A 23,087-nucleotide genomic window follows, 5' to 3' on the forward strand; every position below is an offset into this window, starting at 1 on the left:
TGCTTTGTTTTCTTTTTTTTTTTAAGATTTTATTTAGTTATCTGACAGAGATTACAAGTAGGAGGAGAGGCAGGCAGAGAGAGAGGGAAGCAGGCTCCCCACTGAGCAGAGAGCCCAATGCGAGGCTCGATCCAGGACCCTGAGATCACGACCTGAGCCAAAGGCAGAGGCTTAACCCACTGAGCACCCCAGGTGCCCTACACTGTTTTGTTTTCATCATATTTGTATTCTTCAGTAAATTGGTGTACTTATTTGTGAATGTTGAAATAAGCATAGTTCATACAACCACCATCACAGTTGGGATACAGAACAGTTTAATCTCTTCAGAACATTATCTTGTACAGTTCTTAGCCTTCCTCCTACTTCTAACCCCTGGAACATTGATCTTTTTCCTATCATTATGGTTTCACCTTTCCCAGAACGTCATATAAATGGAATTGTAGAATATGTAACCTTCGGAGACTTGCTTCTTTCACTGGGTGTGATGTGTGGGAGATACGGCTGTGTATCAGTAGTGTGTTTGTTTTCATTGTTGTGTAGTATTCCAGTGTATGGAATGCCCATTTTGAATAAAATTTTTATAAGATGTGAGGTGTGTAGGTCTAGCATTCACTTTTCTTTTTTTCTTCTTTTTTGCATATGGAGATCCAGTTGTGAAAATCCCCTTTGTTGAACGGGTGTTGAAACTAATCCTCTCTGCATTGAATTGCTTTTGCACCTCCATCACAAAGTTTGACCATATTTACTTATATGAGTCTGTTTCTGAACTGCCTCCTGTGCCACTGATCTGTGTATCTTTTTTTTTTTTTTTTTTTTGCCAATACCACACTGCTCTTTTCTACAGTAAGACAGAGGTGTGCAGCTTCCAACTTTGACCTCACTGTTCTGGCCTCCCCTTTTACTCAACCTATCTGTCTTTTTGTTTTCTATCAGTATGGACTCACAGATTATTATTTTATTGCTGTCATTTAAGTTTTTGCTTAAGTTCTAGATTTGTCCTAGGGGAGTCAGAGCCCATCATTCTTCGAACATTTTCTTACCTTTTGGCATAACAGGATATTCTAGGGTCATCTTATCCATTTCCTGTCCTAGTCCTGGAATCACCCATTTCTCCAAGGAGACCTGGTTTCTTTTATAAGTGAGTGGTATTTAGAATCGAGATATAGGAGTTAGATGTACTCATTATTGCTGGATTGCAGCAAGGCCCTCTCAGTGGACATCGAAAACTAGGAATTCATACTGTTAACCATCAAGTCCTGTCCAGTACTACAGAATTCTTTCTAACCCCCTCCACCTTTATTTGTGACTCTTTCACTCGGCGTAATTACTTTGAGATTCCTTTGTATGTTTAAATAGCCTTTTTTTTTTTTTTTTTAAGAGAAGTTGCCAAGAAAAATTATTCCATTGAGTGGTATGTGACAATTTTAGGAAATTGCCACACTTTCCCCCACTAGATGTTCTGGTTCCTCCACATTATTGCCAAACCTTGATATGGTCTGTCTTCTTAGTTTCATACACTTAATAGGTTTGTTTTGAAATCGTGAATGGTTTTAATTTGCCTTTCTCTAGTGACTAATTTGCATATCTTTCTATTCCGTGTGCTTGTTTGCTGTCCTTATGCCTTCTTTGGAGGCATATTGGAGGTTTATTCAAATTTTTTTGCCCATTTTTGTTCTTTAACAATATCATTTCTTAATGTTGAATTTTGAGTGTTCTTTATAGATTCTCTTTATCAGATACATGATTTGCAATTTCTCAGTCTTTGGCTTGACTTTTCGTTTCCTTAAAAGGGTCACTTGAGCAGAAGTTTTTACTTTGGATGAAGCCCCAATTTATGGATTTTTTTTTTCTTTTATGGATTGTGCTTTTGGTGTTTTATCTAAGATCTTTTTCAACCTAAGTTCAAAAGATTTTTTTTTTTTTAAGATTTATTTACTTTTATTAGAGAGCACATGGGTGGGAGCAAGGGGAGGGGCAGAGGAGAGAGAATCTCAAGCAGTTGAGATTCTCACCTGAGTCCTGAGGCCCACACAGGGCTTGATTTCACACCCCTGAGATTGTGACCTGAATAGAAATCAAGAATTGGACGCTTAACCGACTGAGCTACCCAGGCACCCCAAAAAGGTTTTTTCATGTTTTCCTGTAGCAGTTTTATAACTTCTGGTTTACATTTAGTTGTATCATCAGTTTTGAGTTAATTTTTGTATGTTTGTATATGTAAAGTATGGACCCATGTTAATTTTCTGAAATGTGAGTATCCATTGTTTCAGCATCATTTGTTAAGAAGATTATTTTTCTCCATTGGATTTTGCCTTTGTGCCTCTGTGGATAATCGTTGACCCTGTATGTGTGGTTCTGTTTCCGGACTGCGTTACATTAATTCACTTCCCTGTGCGCCGCCGCAGCACTGTCCGCATTACTGAATCTTAACTAGCTTTGATCCAGTGGGCCTTCCAGCTGGCTCCGCTCACAGCTGCTCTGGCTCTTTAGGTACCTTGTGCTCCTGTATGACTTTTAGGATGTTTTTCAGTTCCTACAAAAACATGTGCTGGGATTTTTGACTGGGATTGCAGTAAATCTGTAGAGCAATTTGGAGAGAATGTTAATACTGTGTCTTTTGATCCATTTACATGGTACGTCTTCCCATTTGCTTAGATCTTTTTTGGTTTCTCTCAGAAATGTTTTATAGTTTTCAGTGTGTATGTTGTACCAGATCCCTAAGGGGAGTAGGGATGAAAGGGATATTCTTCAATTTTGATTTTTATTAACTTTTATTAATTTTATTAACTCCTGAAAGAGGTATTCTTTAATTTTGATTTTTATTAACTATTTTGATTTTTACTTTTTAAAAAATTATTGATCTTGTTTCCTGCAACGTTGCTAGACTCATTGGTTCTAGTAACTTTTTGTAGATTTTCTACACAGATGATCATGTTGTCTGTGAGTAAGACATTTTAAATTCTGCCTTTTCAATGTGGATTTCCTCTTCCCACCTTGCCTGATTCATAGTGTCCACACTTTGGGTCTTTCCCTTCCACCATCCCATTATTTTTCCTTAATGTAACTGCCCCCTAGATTTTGTCAAAAATCTCTTTCTTTATAAAACCTAGAACACACTAATAAATAAAATTAAAGGTTAGAGATCTGGCAGTTTCATAGAAAACAGGAATTCTTAAACCAGGCTTTGTGAGCCTTTAATGGGTGTGCCCTTTCTCTCTCTCAAATAAAATCTTAAAAAAAGGAAAACGAAAAAACAAAGGTAAGAATACTTTTGAAATGAATAAGTTTGGGCCTAACCAGTGTAAAAGGCTTGTTAGTGAGCCTCTTAATGTCTCCACTCCTCTGTACCTTTTGAAGATAACATTTAAATGTCTCTCTTGTAGTATATGACTGTTGCTTGTGGTTGATCCAGTTATACATGTGAGCTCAACACCTGCCACTTTTAAACCTTTGGTCTACTATTTTGTATCATAGATTTTCAAGCATTTGAGTACATTTAAGAAGTTTGCTTTCAGGGGCACCTGGGTGGCTCAGTTTGTTGAGCTTCTGACTCTTGGTTTTGGCTCAGGTCACGATCCCAGAGTCCTGGGATCAAGCTTCATGTTGGGCTTTCTGCCAGTGCGGAGTCTACTTCTCCCTCTACCTGCTGCTCCTGCTTGTGCTCTCTCTCACTCTCATAAGTAAAATGTTTTTAAAAAAATAAAGGAAGCTTGCTTTCAGATGAAGTATTTTTAATTTATTCTTTAATAATAAAGTTGTCAAAAGAATCTTTGGGTTCCTGTTGTCAAGGCCCTCAAAAGTTACTCTGGCAGAGAAGGATAAAGGTACTCAAAGCACACATGAAGTATACATTTTTTATTTTTAAAAAGATTTTATTTATTTATATGGCAGAGAGATCACAAGTAGGCAGAGAAGCAGGCAGAGAGAGAGGAGGAAGCAGGCTCCCTGCTAAGCAGAAAGCCTGATGCTGGGCTCGATCCCAGGACCCTGAGATCATGACCTGAGCCAAAGGCAGAGGCTTAACCCACTGAGCCACCCAGGCACCCCAAAGTATACATATTATTTTTTTTTCTTAGATTTTAAAATTTTTTTTTATTTGACAGAGATCACAAGTAGGCAGAGAGACAGGCAGGGGTGGGGGTGGAAGCAGGCTCCCCGAAGAGCAGAGAGCCTGATGCGGGACTCAATCCCAGGACCCTGAGATCTGACCTGAGCCAAAGGCAGAGGCTTTAACCCACTGAGCCACCCAGGCGCCCCCCGAAGTATACATATTTTAAAAGAATCTTTGAGGCTTTCCTTTGGGATGTCCCGTGTCTGCAGGCAGAGTGTCTTTGTATATAAGGCCTTTAAACCCCTGGCCAGTGTAGCTGTTGTGCCTGAGTTCAGTCCTGACTACCGCCTTCTACTAAATGAGCTGTTTCATTTCTTCACCTCGCAAATGAGAATAGTAAACCTGTTTGTTAATAGTAGAGGGCTTAGAAGTAAATGCATGTTGGCAGACTTGAGGGCCATGCTCACCCCGTGATGTAAGTGCAGGTTCCATTGGGGCAGATTTCGGTAAAAGGTGCATGGTGTCACCACGTTCCAAGGATTAAAAGACCAGAATGGTGCTGTTAATCATTGCTTATTATGTCTGTTAAATTATAATGAGAATTTTCTTTTTTTATTTCTCCCAAGCCAAACTAGCAAGACGCAGTCAAGAACGAGACAATCTTGGCATGCTGGTCTGGTCACCTAATCAGAATCTATCAGAAGCAAAACGTAAGTTTTAAAGGACTTTTATTTTCCCTCTTTCTTCTTATTTAATGCAAAGTTTTAAAGTCAGTTTTGTAGCTAAAAGTCCCTATACACATTGTAGTTTTCTTACATTTAAGTTTGAAAGTGCATTTCTTTACTGTGGCTTGTCATAAGGACTTAAAGATTCTTAACCAGTGGTTTCATAATATTCTTTTTTTTTTTTTTTTTTTTTCAAAATGCTGTATAGGCTAATCCTGGAATAACTAGGAGGTAAAGCTTAGAGTGGAAAGAAAATTATAATGCAGTGTAAAGCTCCCTCAGCTGGGAATTTACAGATTTATAAATTTATAATTGAAGGGTTACAAAGGGCAAAATTCATGTTATTGGAAACAGGCTTTATTTATACTGTAAGACTTCAGCCTAGCTAGAAGGAGAAGTATTGAACTGATTCTGTTTTATGAGTTTAAAATTATATTAGGATGAATACCCTGAGCTACTTTGAATATTATTTTGGGGGGATAAGGGTCCTATAGCTATTAGTAATATTAATTGTATATTCAGAGTTTAATTTTTCACCTTTTCTCTCTCCCCTCTGCTCAAATGATATCAGCAAAATTAATTTTGTATCAGATATATTACCATAAGTCTTTGGCATTTTCAAAGGTTTAATTTGCTTTGTAACTTAGAGAAGAAAAACTAAATTCCCTTTTGGAAAATTTTTCATTAGAGGTTCATGGATGGAATTTATGGGGATTTGTGAACTTAGAAATCCCATGCAAAGTATTTTTTGGTGTATGTTTTTCTGGATTTTCAAAGGGGTCTTTGACAAAAATAGGTTAAGAATCAATGCTCTTGGATTTTTTCTTAGATTTTTTATTTTTAAAAAATCTAAGAAAGCCACCCGTGATAAATGTTATCAGGAAACTGTTCAATTGTGAGTAAAGGCCCAGATTTTTAGACTTTGATCAGGATTTCCCAAAGTGTGTTTTCTAGTATTAAAATAGATGTTGACCAGTTTCCACTGTCAAGTAAGTATGAGAGAGGATTCGTATTAAATATTCTCTTGTATATTCAGTATCCATGTTAGCACATTTAAGGTGCAAAGAGCTCATATGGTAAAGAAACAGGTCTAATTTTGACCAGAAACGATTCTTCTTTGTACAGTCCCCTCCATGGAATACAAGAAATTCATCTGCTCTTAATAATGCTGAATTTAGCAGTAATAAAATAATCTCAGTCTAATCTGATTTTAAGAGTATCTTAATTTTGCTTCTATCAGGCTGCTGCTTAATGAGTTTATAATGAAGAACAAAATAGCAAAAGGAAGTGTATTGGCATTTCTGATGTCTTTACTGTGCTGGAAAAGACCTTTTAAGTACTTCCTGTGTGTTTATTTCCCCTTTGAGTACTTGCATTAACTTATAAAAGCAATCTGTTCCTTTTTTGAACATATTCTCTTTGACAGAAAGTTGAAAATCTGCCTGTCTGTAATTTTTAAAGCTTTACTTTTCTGAACTCTGCTAAATAGGTCTGCTTTCTGACGAGTCTTTCCGATGTTCCGTCATCCCATCCCCTTTACCATCGCAGTCCACGTTAAACCAGCCTGGTTGTTCAAGGTGTTTTTCAGATGGTTTGATTTTTGGGTCTCTCTTTTACACTACTGGTATGTTCCAGTTGGTCACAGTCCCCATATGAATTGATGGTACCCAGAACCAAATATCCAGAATCGTGAACATTCAATTAAGCTTTGTGGCAAGCACTGCACTAAAATGCATTCACTCTTCACAGCAACCCAAGAGGAAATTTCTGTCCCCATTTTGCAGATGGCATTCCACAGTCAAAGAGGTTTATGAGACTGACACAGATAGTAAGTGGTGACGCCGATAGCCGTATCCAGGTGTGCTGATTTCACCCTGGTTCAGAGACAGTGGTATCGCCTACAGTAAATTCGCAGTGTTAATGTAAGCGTTTAAAACTTGAAACTTTTAAAGCCAATATGCAAATAACATTTCTATATTATTGAGAGTTTAGAAGATACAGGAAATTATAAAGAAGGATCAGCTCACACATTATTCCATTACCCAGAGATAACTGTTGTAAACGTTTTGGGATTATTCCCAGCCCTATTTTTTTCCCTCTGATGTGTGTGTTTATATCATTGAGATGATGTGGGTGTGTATATGTCTGTGTGTTGTTTTCCTGATACTGACCTAAGCATTTCCCACATTGGTTGTTAAATTACCATGTCCATCATTTGGGTAGATGGATGTATTTATTTATCTTCTTCTCTTGAAAATTTACATTGTTTCTGAGTTGTTGGCTGTTATAAAAGAAAGCTGTAGTGAACTGAAACAAGATGAAACCAGAGAGAGACAAGCCATAAGAGACTCTTAATCTCAGGAAACAAACTGAGGGTTGCTGGAGGTGGAGAGGGGGTGGGAGGGATGGGGTGGCTGGGGGATGGACACTGGGGAGGGTGTGTGCTATGGCGAGTGCTGTGAATGGTGTAAGCCTGATGACTCACAGACGTGCACCCCTGGTGAAAATAATACATTACATGCTAACAGCAACAACCAAAAAAATTTAAAAAAGAAAGCTATAGTGAAAAACTGACTCCTAGAGCTTTTCCTCTTTCATTTTTTGTTTTTTTGTTGTGTTTTTAGTCTTTTCTTAGGATGCGCTCTAGGAATGGAGTGTGGGGTTATTGGGAACTTGCCCACCTGCTCAGGGGTGAGGATGTAAACACGATGTGGTGTCCTGGCGTGACTTAGGTTCCGCTTAGTAGGCTCCTGTTTGTGGAGCTTTGGGAATCCTCCAGTCCTCGTCTAGTAGTCTAATCACAGTTGGGCCTTACAGCGTGATTGTAGTGTGAATGTGGGCAGGGGTACAATTTTTTCCATTTGCACACCTATTATTTCCCCTCAACTCCCTTCCCTACCATATATGGGCAAAAAAGAAGCCTTTTCTTTTTGACGTTCTTCATTTTCAAAGAATGTGTAAGTCTTGGTTGTCCAGCATTGGTTCTCACTCTGCGTAGGAATAGGAGATTTGGAACATGTATAGATTGCTGGCAGATACCCCTCATGTTAAGATACCTGTAGATCTCTGGTTTGTCTTGCGTTGGTTTCTTTCTTCTCAAGTAGCTGTTTTAGAGCTGTGCCTCTTAGTGTTACTGCACGTTTGCAGAACTATTTTGTGGTTATTAAAATGAATGCTGTTGTAGCAATTTCATACAACACAGAATATATAATGTAGACAATGACCATCCTCATAGTCACTGTGTATAATATATGTACTTCCTTTTTTTAAAAAAGATCATTATTTATTTACTTGAGAATGGAGTAGAGAAAGAACTTGAGTTGAGGGGAAGGGGCGGAGGGAGAGGGAGAAGCAGACTCTCCACCGAGCAGGGAGCCTGATTGATTGGGGAGTGGGGGACACACTCCATCCCACGACCCTAATCATGACCTGAGCCAAAGGCAGACGGTCAATCGACTGAGTCACCCAAGCGCCCTCCCCAATATTTTTATACATATTAATATATAAATTTTTAAATCACAAAGTGTGAGCTTTTCAGCAGTTTGTTCTTAACAATCTATCTGGGACTCTGTTCTGCCTCAGTACATTTACAGTTACCTAGTTTTTAAATAACAAGTAATGGGTGTCCCATAATTTAATCATTTTTACAAAGTTGAAGTATAGTTGACAATGTTAGTTACTTCCAGATGCACAGTGTAGTGATTCTAGAAGTCTGTGTACGTTACGTTGTGCTCACCCAAGTGTGGCTCCCATTTGTCACCGTAAAGCACTGTTCCGGTACCACCGACTGTATTTCTTAGGCTGTGCCTTTTATTCCCATTACTTATTCATTCTGTAACTGGATATTTGAAGTCTTTCAGTTCTTCTTTCTTGTTTAAACTTAGTTAATTTTTTAAAGTTTTAATCAACTGGTGCTCATTGTCCCAAGCGCACTCCTTAATCTCCATCACCTGTTTCATGCATCGCGCTCCCCTCCAACCCTGGTAATCGTCAGTTCTCTATAGTTAAGAGTCTGTTTCTTGGTTTTTAAACTGAAAAGCTGTAGGGATGATAAATCTGCAGAAATAGAGTTCCTAGGCCAAGGGGCAAATACATTATTTCTTCTTTTTTAATAGATTTAATTTCTAGCGTAGTTTTAGGTTCACAGCCAAATTGAGTAGAAAGTACAGAGATTTCCCATATACTTTGCCCCACACGTGCACAACCCCGCCCATTGTGGACCTCTTCTACCAGAATGGTCAACTTGTTATCAGTGAACCTACATTGATGCATCATTGTTACCCAAGGTTCCTAGGTTACATTAAGGTTCGTTCTTGTGTTGTACATTCTGGAGGTTTCGACAGATGTATAAGGACACGTATTCACTATGGTAATTTCGTACTGCATAGTTTTCCTGCCCTAGAAATTCTCTGGTCTGCCTGTGCATCCCTCCCAGCCCTGTAACTCTTGGCAACTACTGATCATCTTACTGGCTCCTTAGTTTTATCTTTTCCAGAGCTGACATTTACCTGGAATGATGTAGTATGTAGCCTTTTCAGGTGGGCTCTTTTGACTTAACAATATACATTTGAGCTTCCTCCATGTCCTCATGGCTCATTTTCTTTTGGTGCTGAACAGCATTCCGTTATCTGGATGGACCGCAGTGTGTTCACCCATTCACCTACTAAAGCGCATCTGGTAGCTTGCAAGTTTTGGCGGTTAGGAGTGTAATACAATTTACTGCTGCTGCAGACATGTATATGCAGGTTTTAGTTTGGACGTAAGTTTTAGCTCTTTTGGGTAAATACCAGGGAGCAGGATTGCTGGATTATATGTTAAGAATACATTTTAATTTTGTAAGAAATTGCAAGACTGTCTCATTTGATTTGATTTGAAGGAGAGAGAGAACGAACACTGGGGAGGGGTAGAGGGAGAGGGACCCCAGGATCATGACCTGAGGTGAAGGCAGATGCTCAACTGACTGAGCCACCCAGGTTCCTGCACCCCTTTTTAAATTTTATTTATTTATTTGAGAGAGACCAAGACTGTCTTCTGAAGTGGCTGTGCCATTTTACATTCCTGCCAGCAACGAATGAGAGTTCCTGTTGCTCCAGGTCCTGTAAGTACTTGGTGTTATCAGTATTTTGGATTTTGGCCACTCTAAATAAGTATATATTTTATTTTCTTTTAAATGAAAAAAATAATACACGTGCACAACTTAAAAATATTCTACATCTGTCAAGTTAATCAGTGTTATGTTAATATTCTGGGTGACTGTTAGTCCCTATACACTTTTTTTTTTAAAGATTTTATTTATTTATTCGACAGAGAGAGATCACAAGTAGGCAGAGAAGCAGGCAGAGAGAGAGGGGGAAGCAGGCTCCCTGCTGAGCAGAGAGCCGGATGTGGGGCTTGATCCCAGGATCCTGAGATCATGACCTGAGCCACCCGGGTGCCCCTACACTTACTGTTTTTTAATGGTCATATAATATGGGTGCTTCATAGTTAAGGATGTGTAAACAGTGCTGCTGTGAACATCACTGAAATGGGGCTGCCGGGTCCAATGGTATGTACATTTTACATTTATAGATATTTTCCATGTGTCATCTGAAGCGTTAAAGGAGTGTGCTCCTTTTCCAGAATGTCCCCATTTTTGGGTATATTAATTTTTTTCTTAAAACTTTTTAAAAAATTATTTTTAATTATGGTAAAATACAGTGTAAAATTTATCATATTAATCATTTTTTAAATTCCAAGTAAATTTTATTGTGAAATTATAACAGTAGATGAGATACGTTGATTTATATTTCGATCTTAACCATTTTTAAGTGTGTAATGATATTAAGTACATTCATATTGTTGTGCACCCAACCCCTAGAGCTTTCCCCCCAAACTTTTTTTTTTTTTTAAGATTTTATTTATTTATTTGACAGAGAGAGATCACAAGTAGACAGGCAGGCAGAGAGAGAGAGAGGGAGGCAGGCTCCCCGCTGAGCAGAGAGCCCGATGCGGGACTCCATCCCAGGGCCCTGAGATCATGACCTGAGCCGAAGGCACGGCTTAACCCACTGAGCCACCCAGGCACTCGCCCCCCAAACGTTTTATTTACTTATTTATCAGAGTGGGTGGGGAATGAGCGCACAAGCAGGGAGAGCATCAGGCAGAGGGAGAAGCATGTGCTGAGCAGGGAGCCCGTTGCAGGACTTGATCCCAGGGCCCTGGGATTGTGACCTGAGCCAAGGGCAGACTCTTAACCGAGTCACCCAGGCTTCCCTCTAGAACTCCTTTCATCTTGAAAAACTGAAACTGTGTACTCATTAAAGAACCCAAGTCTGGGGGCACCTGGGTGGCTCAGCAGGTTAAAGCCTCTGCCTTTGGCTCAGGTCATGATCCCAGGGTCCTGGGATCGAGCCCCGCATGGGGCTCTCTGCTCAGCAGGGAGCCTGCTTCCCTTCCTCTCTCTGCCTGCCTCTCTGCCTGCCTGTGATCTCTGTCAAATAAATAAATAAAATCTTTAAAAAAAAAAAAAAGAACCCAAGTCTGCATTTTCCCTTCCCCCCAGCACCTGGCAACCACCATTCTACTTTCTGACTCAATGAATATGACCACTCGGGGTATTTCATATCAGTGGAAGAATACCGTTTTGGTGACTGGCTTATTTTACTCAGCATAGTGTCCTCAAGTTTCATCCCCCTTGTCGCCTGTGTCAGTCTCCTCATTTTTATGACTGGACGATATTCCACTGCACTCGTGGATAGACTGCCTTTGTCGCCATTATGTGTTGATGGGCCCCTGGGTTGTTTCTGTGTTCTGGTTCCCAGGACTGCTGCTGCCGTGACTACGGTGCACAAAGGCCTCTTCGGGGACCTGCTTCCGTTTCTTTTGGGTATATACTCAGAAGTGGAATTGCTGGATTTGATAATTTTTTTTTTTTAATTTTTGGGGGACACAACCATCCTATTTTCCGCAGAAGCTGTTACCATTTTCCACTCCTATCAACAGTGCACGGGCTCCACTATCTCCACAAACTCGTCAGAACTGTGATTTTCTGTTTGTTTGGTTTTTTAATAGCATCTATCTTAATGGATATGAGGTGGTGTCTCACTGTATGGGAATATTAATTGTTTCTTAAACTGTGCTGAATGGATAGAAGAGGATTTCATTGCTTATTACTGAGGATTGAGTGTCAAATTTTGACCTTTTAATTCTTCTCTAAATAGCAGTTAAATCTTACCTTATTTTTTAATTTGTGTTTTAGGATTATATATACTTAAATTTATTAACCTTATCTGTTGCTTGTAGTATACCGTCATACCAAAAAAGCCCCTCCCCCCACGTTAGAGACATAGATACCTACGTGTCTTCTGCCTCCCTCCTCCCTTCTCCTTATGCTGTTCTCATCTGGACCCATTTAATTCTTTCCCCCTTCACTTATATTGAATTTGTATGTCACTTTGGTCTATATCTGGACTCTTGATTTTGTTTCATTGATTTGTTTCCTGATTTGTACCATTTTTATTCTTCTTGGTGTTTCTGGCTCATGTATTTATTTTTCTAGGTGAGATTTAGACTCATAGTTTCACATTCTTTCCAAAAGTATCTCAGTTGGGGTCATACTGAATTGAGCAGCTTTGTGTGCTTGGTACTGTAGCAGGAGTAAGGGGTTTAGGAAGCTTATACTCTAATTCAGAAAGAAGAAAAAAGGAACATATAAACAAGTAATTATATGTGTTTCCTCTAGTTCAGTTCTTTTTTGGATGCCAAAAGTTGAGGTCTAGAGAAGTTAAATCAAATGCTTAAGATCCCACAGCTAATTAGTAGCCAAGTTTGGGCTAAACCTCTGCTCTCCAGATGGCATTTATTACACACATCTGCCTTTATGTGCTGCTTCATTTAATAAACTATAATTACATTCTTAAAGCATTAGTGATGTTACATGAATTGCTTTGGGCTGTGTCTAAGTAAAACTGCGGTGAGGGAGCCAGTCTTCAGGGTATGCCTGGAAATGTGCCTTATAAAGACACCTTTCACGTGGAAGAAATGTAAATAATTTCAAGTAGCATAGATGAGAACAATGTGTTTATATTAAATAATTCTGGAAAATTACTTGATGAAACAATGGCTTGAGATTTAGGGGACAAAGGAGTGAGTAAAGGTTGAAAAAGTGGCAGAATCTGGAGGTTGGGCAGATGGTGAGAGAAACTGACAAATGTTGACTAATTGGAGATGAGGACAGTTGAGTTGTAATTTTAGCATCAGGCATCTCCTGTGTACTGTTAGTGCTCGGATGCCCCCCTTGGGGACCTGGCAGGAGGCGCTCCGTTTTCCTGGGCAGAAACAGGAGGAGCTCTGGAGCTGGCTGACTGCAGGGGAGAATGGGGAGGGGTGTGAGAGTTGCTGGTGGGACAAGGTGCACGCGGCACTGCAGACTGGGGAAAGACGTGTTTGCAGCCAGGCAGGCCTGAGGATGTGGGGACGAGACGCAGTGCTTTGCTTTGGAGACCTGCCTGGCTGTGACTCAGGTTGTCCTTGGGGAGGTGAGAAGCAGTGAAACTCTTGACGGCCTGTGGTTCAGTGAGGAGCCAGGGCTAGAGGTGGTAAGTCAGTGCCGATCCAGCTGAGAGAGCTGATGCCCTCACCAGGCCACTGCTGTCAGAGAGAGAGCTGGTCGGACTGGCAGGGGTGTTTGAACTGGCTCAGAGGAGAGGGAGATCATAGGAATGTGGGGGTGGGTGGGTGTCGGGTGGCCTTTAACAGACCCTTACTGTTATATTTTTAAATAGTTCTACTTTCTTTTCCAGGTCAAAAAGTAGTAGTGTCTATTATTTGATGGTTATTAAAACCCACCCGTGATAAAAAAAGTTCTTGGTTCCAACTTTATTTTCTACCAAATTTTCATTGTTGCTTTTGTCAATTAACATAATGTATTATTGGTTTCAGAGGTAGAGGTCGGCAGTTCATCAGTCTTCCATAACACTCGGTGCTCATCGCTTCATGTGCCCTCCTTAATGTCTGTCACCCGGGTACCCATCCCCCCACCCCCTCCCCTAACAGGCCTTTAAATAAGCTGAATACTGTGCTGTCTGGGTGTCCTTGCACTACTCCACAAGTCCTTGCACACATTTTTATTGATACCTACAAGGCACCTGTGATACAACATCATTTCCCTGGTCCCTGCTGGGATGGGTAGGGGTGCCCCCTCTCCTCCCGCCTGTCAGCACCCGCCCCACCCCATTTCAGGCTGCCCTTCCTTGGGGACTCCCTCCTCATCCCACTTGGTCTACACCCTAGATGCCTACCTTGCTTGTCCAAACCCAAGGGCTTTAGGACAGCCTTCTCTCTGAGGGGCTCCTGCTGCTTTGAGCGCAGTACGCGGACTCCATTCCCCTCGTGTCCCTGCCTTACACGCAGACCTACCCAAGGCCCAGACTGTGTAAGAAGCAGTGGAACGTTTAGCAGAACAAAGTGGACACGTTAGTAGCAAAAAATCTGTGCAAGTGTTTTTTACTGGATAGTCCTGTCTTCTTTGAAATGTATACAGTTAGGCCAGATCTTATTCCCAGTCTGGTTCACTTGACTGCTTTAATGAAAAAAAAATGTTTACCAAAGCACGTGCGGTCAAATGTAATACAAGACTGTGGCCTGACAGAGCTCTGAGAAGGCAGTTTCAGGAGAGAGGCTAGGTTCGGAAGGGGGATAATCTGAGGACGACTTTTTGTTATTGGACTCGCCTGTAAGAGGTGAATCAGAGCAGCGGTGCCCACCACGGGTCGCTTCCTGAAGAAGCAGGTTTCCTAGACTCCGCTCCACTTCCCTTGGGTGTAGACATTTGCAAGGTGACTCTGGCTGTTGGGAATCAGTGAAACAGATGGTCCTGCTCATTTATGCATCATGTACGTTATAAGTTATATATAATGAGTACTTCTGCAGTTATTTAAGTGTTTGATTGCATCTTATTTTCATTATATAAAAACGAGAAACTGGTGCAGTGGTAAAGCACGCATCTCAGTGTTAAAATGGACATGGAGGGAAATCATTAGCCAGGGCACAGACCGTCAAGCTGGGTGGTTTTTTTTAAGCTAATTATAAAAAAATTTAACATATATACAATATGTTAAACATGTAGAATTGAGAGAGGTTTCAGAAGGCAAGCTCAAATTAGAGATTTTAAAACAAGTTGTAGCTTTCTTGGAACGAGACTCTTCTTAGACCTACAGCATACACAAATGTTTCTGTGTCAGGATATTTGACTTCAGAACACATTTTCAAAATTATATTGTGTGCAGAAGTTTCATAGATGATGTAGTGAATTTTTTAACATTCATATAAATGCACAGTACATGTCAAGAATCTCTAAAACATTCCAGTGCCTTTCGAGTTCAGTATAAAAATCAGAAGAGCCGACAGTTGGCCATAAGGCCCTGCATAATCTGACCCCCACTTCAGCCCTTCTGAATCCACGCACAACATCCTCCCTAGAGCGTTTCTGTCCGTTTGTCGGGAGTGCTCTTCTCCCAGACAGGTGCGTGGCTCCCACAGTTCGTCGTGGTCGTTGGTTCTGCGGCAGCGAGAGCGTGGCTTTCCTTGCCCACTTGCTGCGGTCAGACGCTGTGCAAGAGATCGCGGCTGCCGTCCTCTGCTCCATTGCCTTCATTCCCTCTGCTGCCTCCTGACGCGCTGTCTTCTACTTGTGTCCCGCTGCTGGAAACTGGTGGGGAATCTTGGTATGTTTGCTCTGCTCTTGTCAGTCCTCTCAGCACGTGGTGATACAGTAAGTACTTGTCCAGTGAATGAGAAGGTGATGGGGCTGTGGACAGTCTCTGTGTGGAGATTTGCAAATACAGGCTTTCAGCTCTTAGTTCTGCATGTTGGGTCATCTGGAGTCCTCCAGCATTTTCTTTTTTGCCACTCGCCTGATGACCACTTACTCCATAAATATGTGAGTGATACGTATGTGCCAGGCACTGGGGAATATAAGAACGGGCAGTCTGACAAGTCCCTGTCCAAGTGTACCTTACAGTCTGACGGGAACCTGCCCTGGTCATTGACAGGAGGGAGAAGTGGAGTTAAAATTCTTAACCTGTTAGTGTGTGTGGAACGCGTGCAGGGGTAAGGATAGGGTAAGCTAATGCTGGCTTGGTTTTCAGCTTTTTATAAGTAAGTGGCTTTCAGAGACCTTGATACTTGTGACTGAAGTGATGTTTATTAGGGCGCCTGGGTGTCTCAGTCGGGTGAGCATCTGCCTTCGGCTTGGGTCATGATCCCAGGGTCCTGGGATAGAGTCTCCCATCGGGCTCCTTGCTGAGCCAGGGAGCCTGCTTTACCCTCTCCCTCTGCTGCCCCCCAACTTCCTCAAGTAAATAAATAAAATCTTTTTTTAAAAAAGTGTGTGTGTGTGGTTTTTGTTTTTGTTTTTAGTGTGTAAAAATTATTTTTATCATTTTTATTCGTAAGTGAGAGTTGGGTCAGTGTTCAGATCTTACTAGAAAAGGCAGAGCTGGATTTATAGTCTGTGTTAGAAGCCTCCACTAAAAGTCAAGGGTTACCTTCCCCTGTCATTGTGCCAGTGTGTCTGATCCTCATCCTTTTATACTTAAAGAATTTCATCTTGTTATTTTATAATTTATTTATCCTTGCTGTTTTCCTTCCAGTTTTTTATTTCTATAACTGTTACTACTGGGAACTTCCTGTGACTTGGTTCTTGATATCCATCTGGAATGTAGATATTCAGCTATGAGAGATCAATGCCAAATTATTTTCCAAAGTGGTCATACTGGTTCATGCTGCTACCAGTAAAATGCGAAATTCATGTGCTCCGTGCCCTTGCCAGTAATTGCTTTTTTTGCATTCACACATTTTAGATAGTCCAGTGATTGTAACACTGTTTCTCATATCAAGGAATTTTGTTATTTTTGTTAGGTGTGATAATGCTATTGTGGTTCTATTAAAAAATATATGTCCACTTTTTTGGTCCACATTTTTTAAAACATGCATATTGGTTATATATATGTAGGGATGAGATAACTGGTATTTACTTGCAAATTCTTTTTTTTTTTTTTTTTAAGATTTTATTTATTTTTATTTGACAGATAGAGATCACAAGTAGGGAGAGAGGCAGGCAGAGAGAGAGAGAGAGCAGGAAGCAGGCTCCCTGCCAAGCAGAGAGCCCCATGCGGGGCTCGATCCCAGGACCCTGGGATCATGACCTGAGCGAGAGGCAGAGGCTTTAACCCACTGAGCCACCCAGGCGCCCCTTACTTGCAAATTCTTGAGCACAATGTAGAGCACATCTTGGCGTCTACTGGCCAGATTGGAATACAGACCCAGATTATTGCTTAAATGTTGAATTTACGGTTCTGTGGTTATGTAAGAGAACATACCTACTCTTAGAAACGTGCTGAGTATTTCAGAGTACAAGGCATAATTATGATAGTCTCAAATAGTTCAGGAAAGAAATTACATATATACATACAAGCTTGTTTTTATTGTTAAAAATAGCCTAAAAACCCCCTCGCCTCATCACATGGATATAGCCACTATTGAAGTTTTGCTTTCATGTCTTTCTGTACGCTTCTGTACACTCTGAATTTAAGCACTAATGGGTCATACTATAAATAAGTTTTTCAACTTTAATTTTCCTATAATTAAACATTAAACTGAGTTTTGATTCCTGAATATCGCATCACATAGCTTAATTTATTTAACCATGTCTCCGTTCCTGAATATTTCTATTTTTTTCAGTTTTTCCCCTACTAAAAATAACAAATGAGTAAGCAGGAATTTATAATGTCCTTTTCCAGTAGAAAAGAGCGCCTCCCTTGATTCTGCAGATCAGGTTGCCCAGCTCAGTACATTCATAGTTCTTCTGTGACCCTTACGACAACTGGAGTTAATTATTTGTGTAATTATTTCTCTCCAGCCAGATGGAATTCTGTGAAAGCGGCCTGTTTCAGATTTCACTTATTTATTTGACAGAGTGCGCGCGCACAAGCAGAGGGAATGGCAGAGGGAGAGGGAGAAGCAGCCTCTCCATACAGCCCGATGTGGGAGTCGAACCCAGGACCCCAGGATCATGACCTGAGCCGAAGGCGGTTGCTTAACCAACTGAGCCACCCAGGTGCCCTAGGCGGGCTGTTTTAATCATGGTTGTATAAGCAGCCACTGGGCACACAGTGGGCCTCAAAGATTTGTGGAATCAGTGGAGAATGGTCAAATATAAAGTATAGTAATTATAAAATGTCACCTTTCTGCCACTTGCTTCGAAAGGTTGGGTTTCTTTACTGGATGAAGATACCCCCTCCCTCACCCCCACAAGATTTAAGCATTGAAAGTGGGTAGGACTTAGAGTGGGAAAACCTGCCCCCTCCCAACAGGCGTGTCATTGTCCGTCCCCCCCCCCCCCCCCCCCCCCCCCCCCGCCGCCGCCCATTCTCACAATGCCACTGTGCAATTGACCTTCTATTTTCAGAGCTCGAGGAACCAGGCCCCACAGAGGGAAAGTGACCTTGCATCAAGTCTCCTGTGGGCAGAGCCTTGTGTTCCCGTGCCCTTCCTAGAACCCAGCCTCCCTTTGTGCTTCCCTTGGCTGTTTTAGTCTCACTTAGGGATCCCTTTTTCCTGCATCCTTGCACACGATGGGTTGTACTAAGGGAAGAAGCATTGTCTGTATAGGGTGGCAGAGGCAGGGTGAAAAGACGAATGTCCCTGTACTTCAAGGTTTGTAGACCAGTCTGTAGGAGTCACTAGGACTCGTAGCCTTGTAAATCCTTCTGACCACCTCCTTCTCTGCAGGATGGGAGCTTGAAGTCGGTGATTTATTTAACTTACTTAAAGATTTTATTTATTTGAGAGAGAGCAAGAACGGGGGGGAGGGGCAGAGGGAGAGGAACAAGCAGACTCCCTGCGGAGTGTGGAGCCTGATGCTGGTCTGACGGATCCCAGGACCCCGAGATCGTGACCCAAGCTGAAGTCAGACACTTAACCGACTGAGCCACCCAGGTGCCCCTGAAGTCCGTAATTTAAAAGAGCACTTCTGTGCAGTCACTGAAAGGAAATTTTTTTTTTGCATGATTGAAATTCACAAACCTTCTTTTATATAGTAGTAACATAAAAGGCACATTTCTTCTGTGGTGCTCATAGTGTCTAATCTTTTTAATACTAAACTTAAAAATTTTGTGCTTGTTGAGGTGCTTTTTATCACATTGAAATGGGGAATGTTACCAAACTCATGTTCTTTACACGTGAATATCATGCTTGAATTCGTGATTCTCAGAATCACCTGTGGGCATTGAAAGTAAAGCAAAACGTCTTGAGTGTAGTCAGTTCTTCCCTTGATCTAGGTGTGTTCATTTTCTGAAAAATCACCAAACCGGGCCTTTATGTGTGTGCTTTTCCCTGTGCCCGTCCTGTGTGATAAGAACTGTACACACACGTCTCTGCACATAAATAGACACACGGAAACTTACATGCGTGTATACACATGGGTGTAGACAAAGGAGGGTGGCGCCCAAGAGTCAGGATTTCAAAGAAGTTCACCAGCTGGTTTTCCCTGTTTAGGATTGGGAACTTCTGGACTGGGGCACAGCCCTCCTGGGATTCCAGGGCTGGGTTTCTCTGGATAAACTAATTCTGTGGTTGGGAAGTGCACCCCACCCCATCTCTGACTGAGTCTCACACGTTTATGGAGGAACTCATTTTAGTAAGGCTTAACATTTGTATATCTTGACTGTTTTACTACTTTGTGTAAAGAATTTGAGTAGGATATCTGACCTCATTCTTGTCAAATAGGTGAGGAAATGGGATTAGCTCGCAAGTTCCTGATAGAAGCCAAAAACACACAGGGCTCTTAGCACTGCTGCCTGCTAGGGTTTATGTCAGGGGTGTTGCCTTCGGTTCAGGGAGATACAGACCTGTTTGGAGCGTGTTTCCTTCAGCTCGTGCTGTAAACGGAAAGCACGCATGAGAGCAAATGAAATTATTTTGAGGACACAGTTGTCTGCTCAGGGACTTAGTTGTCAGGTAGGTTGACTCAGTGTGAGAGATGCAAGGGCATAGTGTGTCCCTGTGCTCGTCCGTTCTTCACCCCAGGCTTTGTGCATTTTTAAGGGAAAGGTGGTTTTAATTACAACCGAATGTCATTCTAGTGATGATCAGTTTGTAAAATACGGGATATCCTACCTGTGCCTTTCTGAGCGGCTCACAGGCGTATGAGGACTGGAGTGAAGGTGAATTGTTTATCCGTTTTAGAGAGAGCACGCACCTGAGTCGGGGGACGGGCATGGGGAGGGAGCTTTTTTTTTTTTTTAAGATTTTATTTATTTAAGAGAGACGGAGATAGCAACAGAGAGCATGAGTGGAGGAGAAGGGGAAGCAGGCTCCCCACAGAGCAGGGAGCCCGATGCGGGGCTCCATCTCAGGATTCTGGGATCATGACCTGAGCTGAAGACAGATGCGTAATGACTGACTGAGCCACCCAGGCGCCCTGAAATTTTTTTTTAAGATCGATTTATTAGTGCACGCACATGCATATATGTGGGGGGCGGGTAAGAGGAGGAGCAGAGGGATAGGGAGAATCTCTAGCAGATTTTCTGCTGAGTGTGGAGCCTGATGCAAGGCTCAATCTCATGATCCTGAGATCATGACCTGAACCCAGGTCAGGAGTTGGACCCTCAACCACCTGAACCTTACCAGGTTTTTTAGTTACTCATGAAATGTTAGCCCTGGAACCACTTTTAAGATCATAATAGTCAATCCAGTCTTCTGCTGATGAGGAAAGGAGGCACAGGGAGGCGGGGGTAGAACTTAGAGTCATACCAGTGGATACTGGAAGGAGGGGGAATACAAAAGTGCAGATTAGGTGAGAATGGATGCCAGAAGCTGAATTTACGTACATGTGGCATGGGAAGGTGTTTGTATTTCTTATTTCCACATGATCAGATTGTCTATGAGACTGGGTTGGATTTTGTAGTATTTACTGGAGTGCCCAGGGACGCTTTTTCTGTAAAGTGGGATTTTAACAAAACTATATTAAGACACAGGATTTTCATAAAGTGCATTTTATTACTGACTAGAATGGACTGGTTCATTATATTGTATTCTCGCAGAGTTTCTGTGTCTTATCTCCTTTCTTACGCCCCCCACAACCCCCAAGTTGCTCAGAGGGATCATTCAAATGTTAACTGTAGTAATATCTGTGCCCACCAGGTGGCAGGATTGCTTTACTTAAATGATTTAAGCTCAATTCCATTCTCAGTGAGTTACAGTGATAACTCATTTCTTATTTTAATAATAAAAGAAGATATCATGATATTTATCAAATTCCTGAAGAAAATTTTGGTATGCTCAGTTTGAGTTCCGAGAGAGAAATTGGTACCACGTTTCCTTTGTAGTACTAATGCTGCTGCAATTGTTAGGATAATAATTTTTTTTTTTTTAACTGTATTGAGGTTATAGCTTTGTCCTCAACCTACCTTATGGTGTCAGCCTCTTGCTCTGAATAGAATATGCAAGATCACAAGGTGTCCTGAGTCCCTGCAGTGTCTAGACGAGGGAGGAGTGGGTGAGCTCAGGTTACCGTGGCAACTTTCAGCTGCATTTTCCCCTTTTTCGCAGTTGAGTTTGAGACTCTGACTAGTGATATTTAGGACATTTAGTCCATCGGATGGAAACAAGAATATAGAAGCAAATGATGCCTATGGCAAGGCATCCATTCGCCTGTTACCCTTGCTTTCCATCACTTCCTTCATCAACCCCAGTTTTATTTTCTTTATTCAAGTGACGTAGACGATGTTGGCCTGCCCTCCTTGCTTCGTTCTCTGTGCTATGCGGACGGTTCTCATCTGAGCCCTTCTCCCTCTGTGTGTCCTTTGCTCAAGAGATAGGGTAGCAGACAGCGGTTTAATATCACGGTCCCGGGGTGAGCTACTCTGCGCGTCTGTAAGCGCTGTTGCGGCTGTTCACTGGCTGTGTCACTCGGCCAGATTTCTTCTCTGGGCCTCAGCTCAGTTATGAATGGGAGTGATAATAGAATTATCAGAGAGGATTAAAAAGATAATCTTTGCAAAGAGCTAGGAATGGTGGCTGGCACATAGTAAATTCTCAAATATTAGCTGTTGGTACTACTCAGTATAGCTGTTGAATCTTTGGGAAGCTTATCTTGATTTGATATCATTACTGTCATTATTGCCTGGTTATTTTGGATTCCCACGCTGTATTGTCATATTGTGTATTATTTTATGTATTTCTGTTCTCTGTCACTTGTGTGTTGCTTCAAGCTAATTTAGGAAATCAGTTCGGTTTTCCTCTGTATTTTGGCCTGCTATTAGTAGTGTTCTATATATGGTAAGGGTGGTTCCATAAATGTCTAGGCTTTAGGAATTTTGTAAATTTTCTTTCTGGTTTTTTTTTTTTTTTTTTAGAAATTTTATAAATTTCCTTGATGAATCTCATGCACATTCTACCTTTTTAAGTGATCTACCCGAAACATAACTCGTTTACTTCTGCTTTCCGTAACACTAAGTTCTTGTCAAAAAAGCCAGTGGTTTGTACAGTCTGTGTACTTCTTAAAGAATTGGAGTGATACGTGACTTTATCCATCATAATTTAAGATCAGATAGTTCTCCTTGGTTGTTTCCACAGGACATTCAAGTTTGTAAAAATAATTGCATTAGATAATGATGGAATTTTTACAATTTTTTGAAAAAAGATTGTATTCATATTAAAAAGCATGTGAGTGGGTGAAGGGGCAGAGGGAGAGGGAAAGACAGAGTCTTTTTCTTTTCTTTTCTTTCTTTTTTTTTAAGACTTTCTTTAGGGGTGCCTGGGTGGCTCAGTCCTTAAGTGTCTGCCTTTGGTGGCTCAGGTCATGATCCCAGGGTCCCAGGATCAAGCCCCACATCCAGCTCCCTGCTCAGTCTCCTGCTCCCCCTGCTAGTGCTCTTTCTCTGTCAAATAAAGAAATAAAATCTTTTTGGGGCGCCTGGATGGCTCAGTGGGTTAAAGCCTCTGCCTTCGGCTCAGGTCATGATCTCAGGGTCCTGGGATTGAGCCCCACATCGGGCTCTCTGCTCGGTGGGGAGCCTGCTTCCCTCTCTCTCTGCCTGCCTCTCTGCCTGCCTCTCTGCCTACTTGTGATCTCTGTCTGTCAAATAAATAAATAAATCTTTAAAAAAATCTTTTATAAAAATAAAAAAGTAAATAAAGACTTTATTTATTTGACAGGTAGAGAGCATACGTAGGCAGAGCAGCAGGCAGTGGGAGGGGGAGAAGCAGGCTCCCCCCCGAGGAGCAGGGAGCCCGATTCGGAACTCAATCCCAGGACTCTGGACCATGAC

At 41.5% G+C, this 23,087-nt stretch overlaps 1 protein-coding gene across 1 annotated transcript in view; it reads left to right on the forward strand.

Moving 5' to 3' along the window:
- RCOR1 (REST corepressor 1) overlaps positions 1-23,087 on the forward strand; it is a 124,601-nt gene that overhangs the window by 75,018 nt on the left and 26,496 nt on the right. The window contains exon 3 of the mRNA XM_046008608.1: positions 4,678-4,761. Coding sequence (XP_045864564.1) covers positions 4,678-4,761 — 84 coding nt within the window. The remainder of the gene's footprint in view (positions 1-4,677; positions 4,762-23,087) is intronic.

Source organism: Meles meles, chromosome 6, assembly GCF_922984935.1.
Source record: "Meles meles chromosome 6, mMelMel3.1 paternal haplotype, whole genome shotgun sequence".
NCBI classification, from domain to species: Eukaryota; Metazoa; Chordata; class Mammalia; order Carnivora; family Mustelidae; genus Meles; species Meles meles.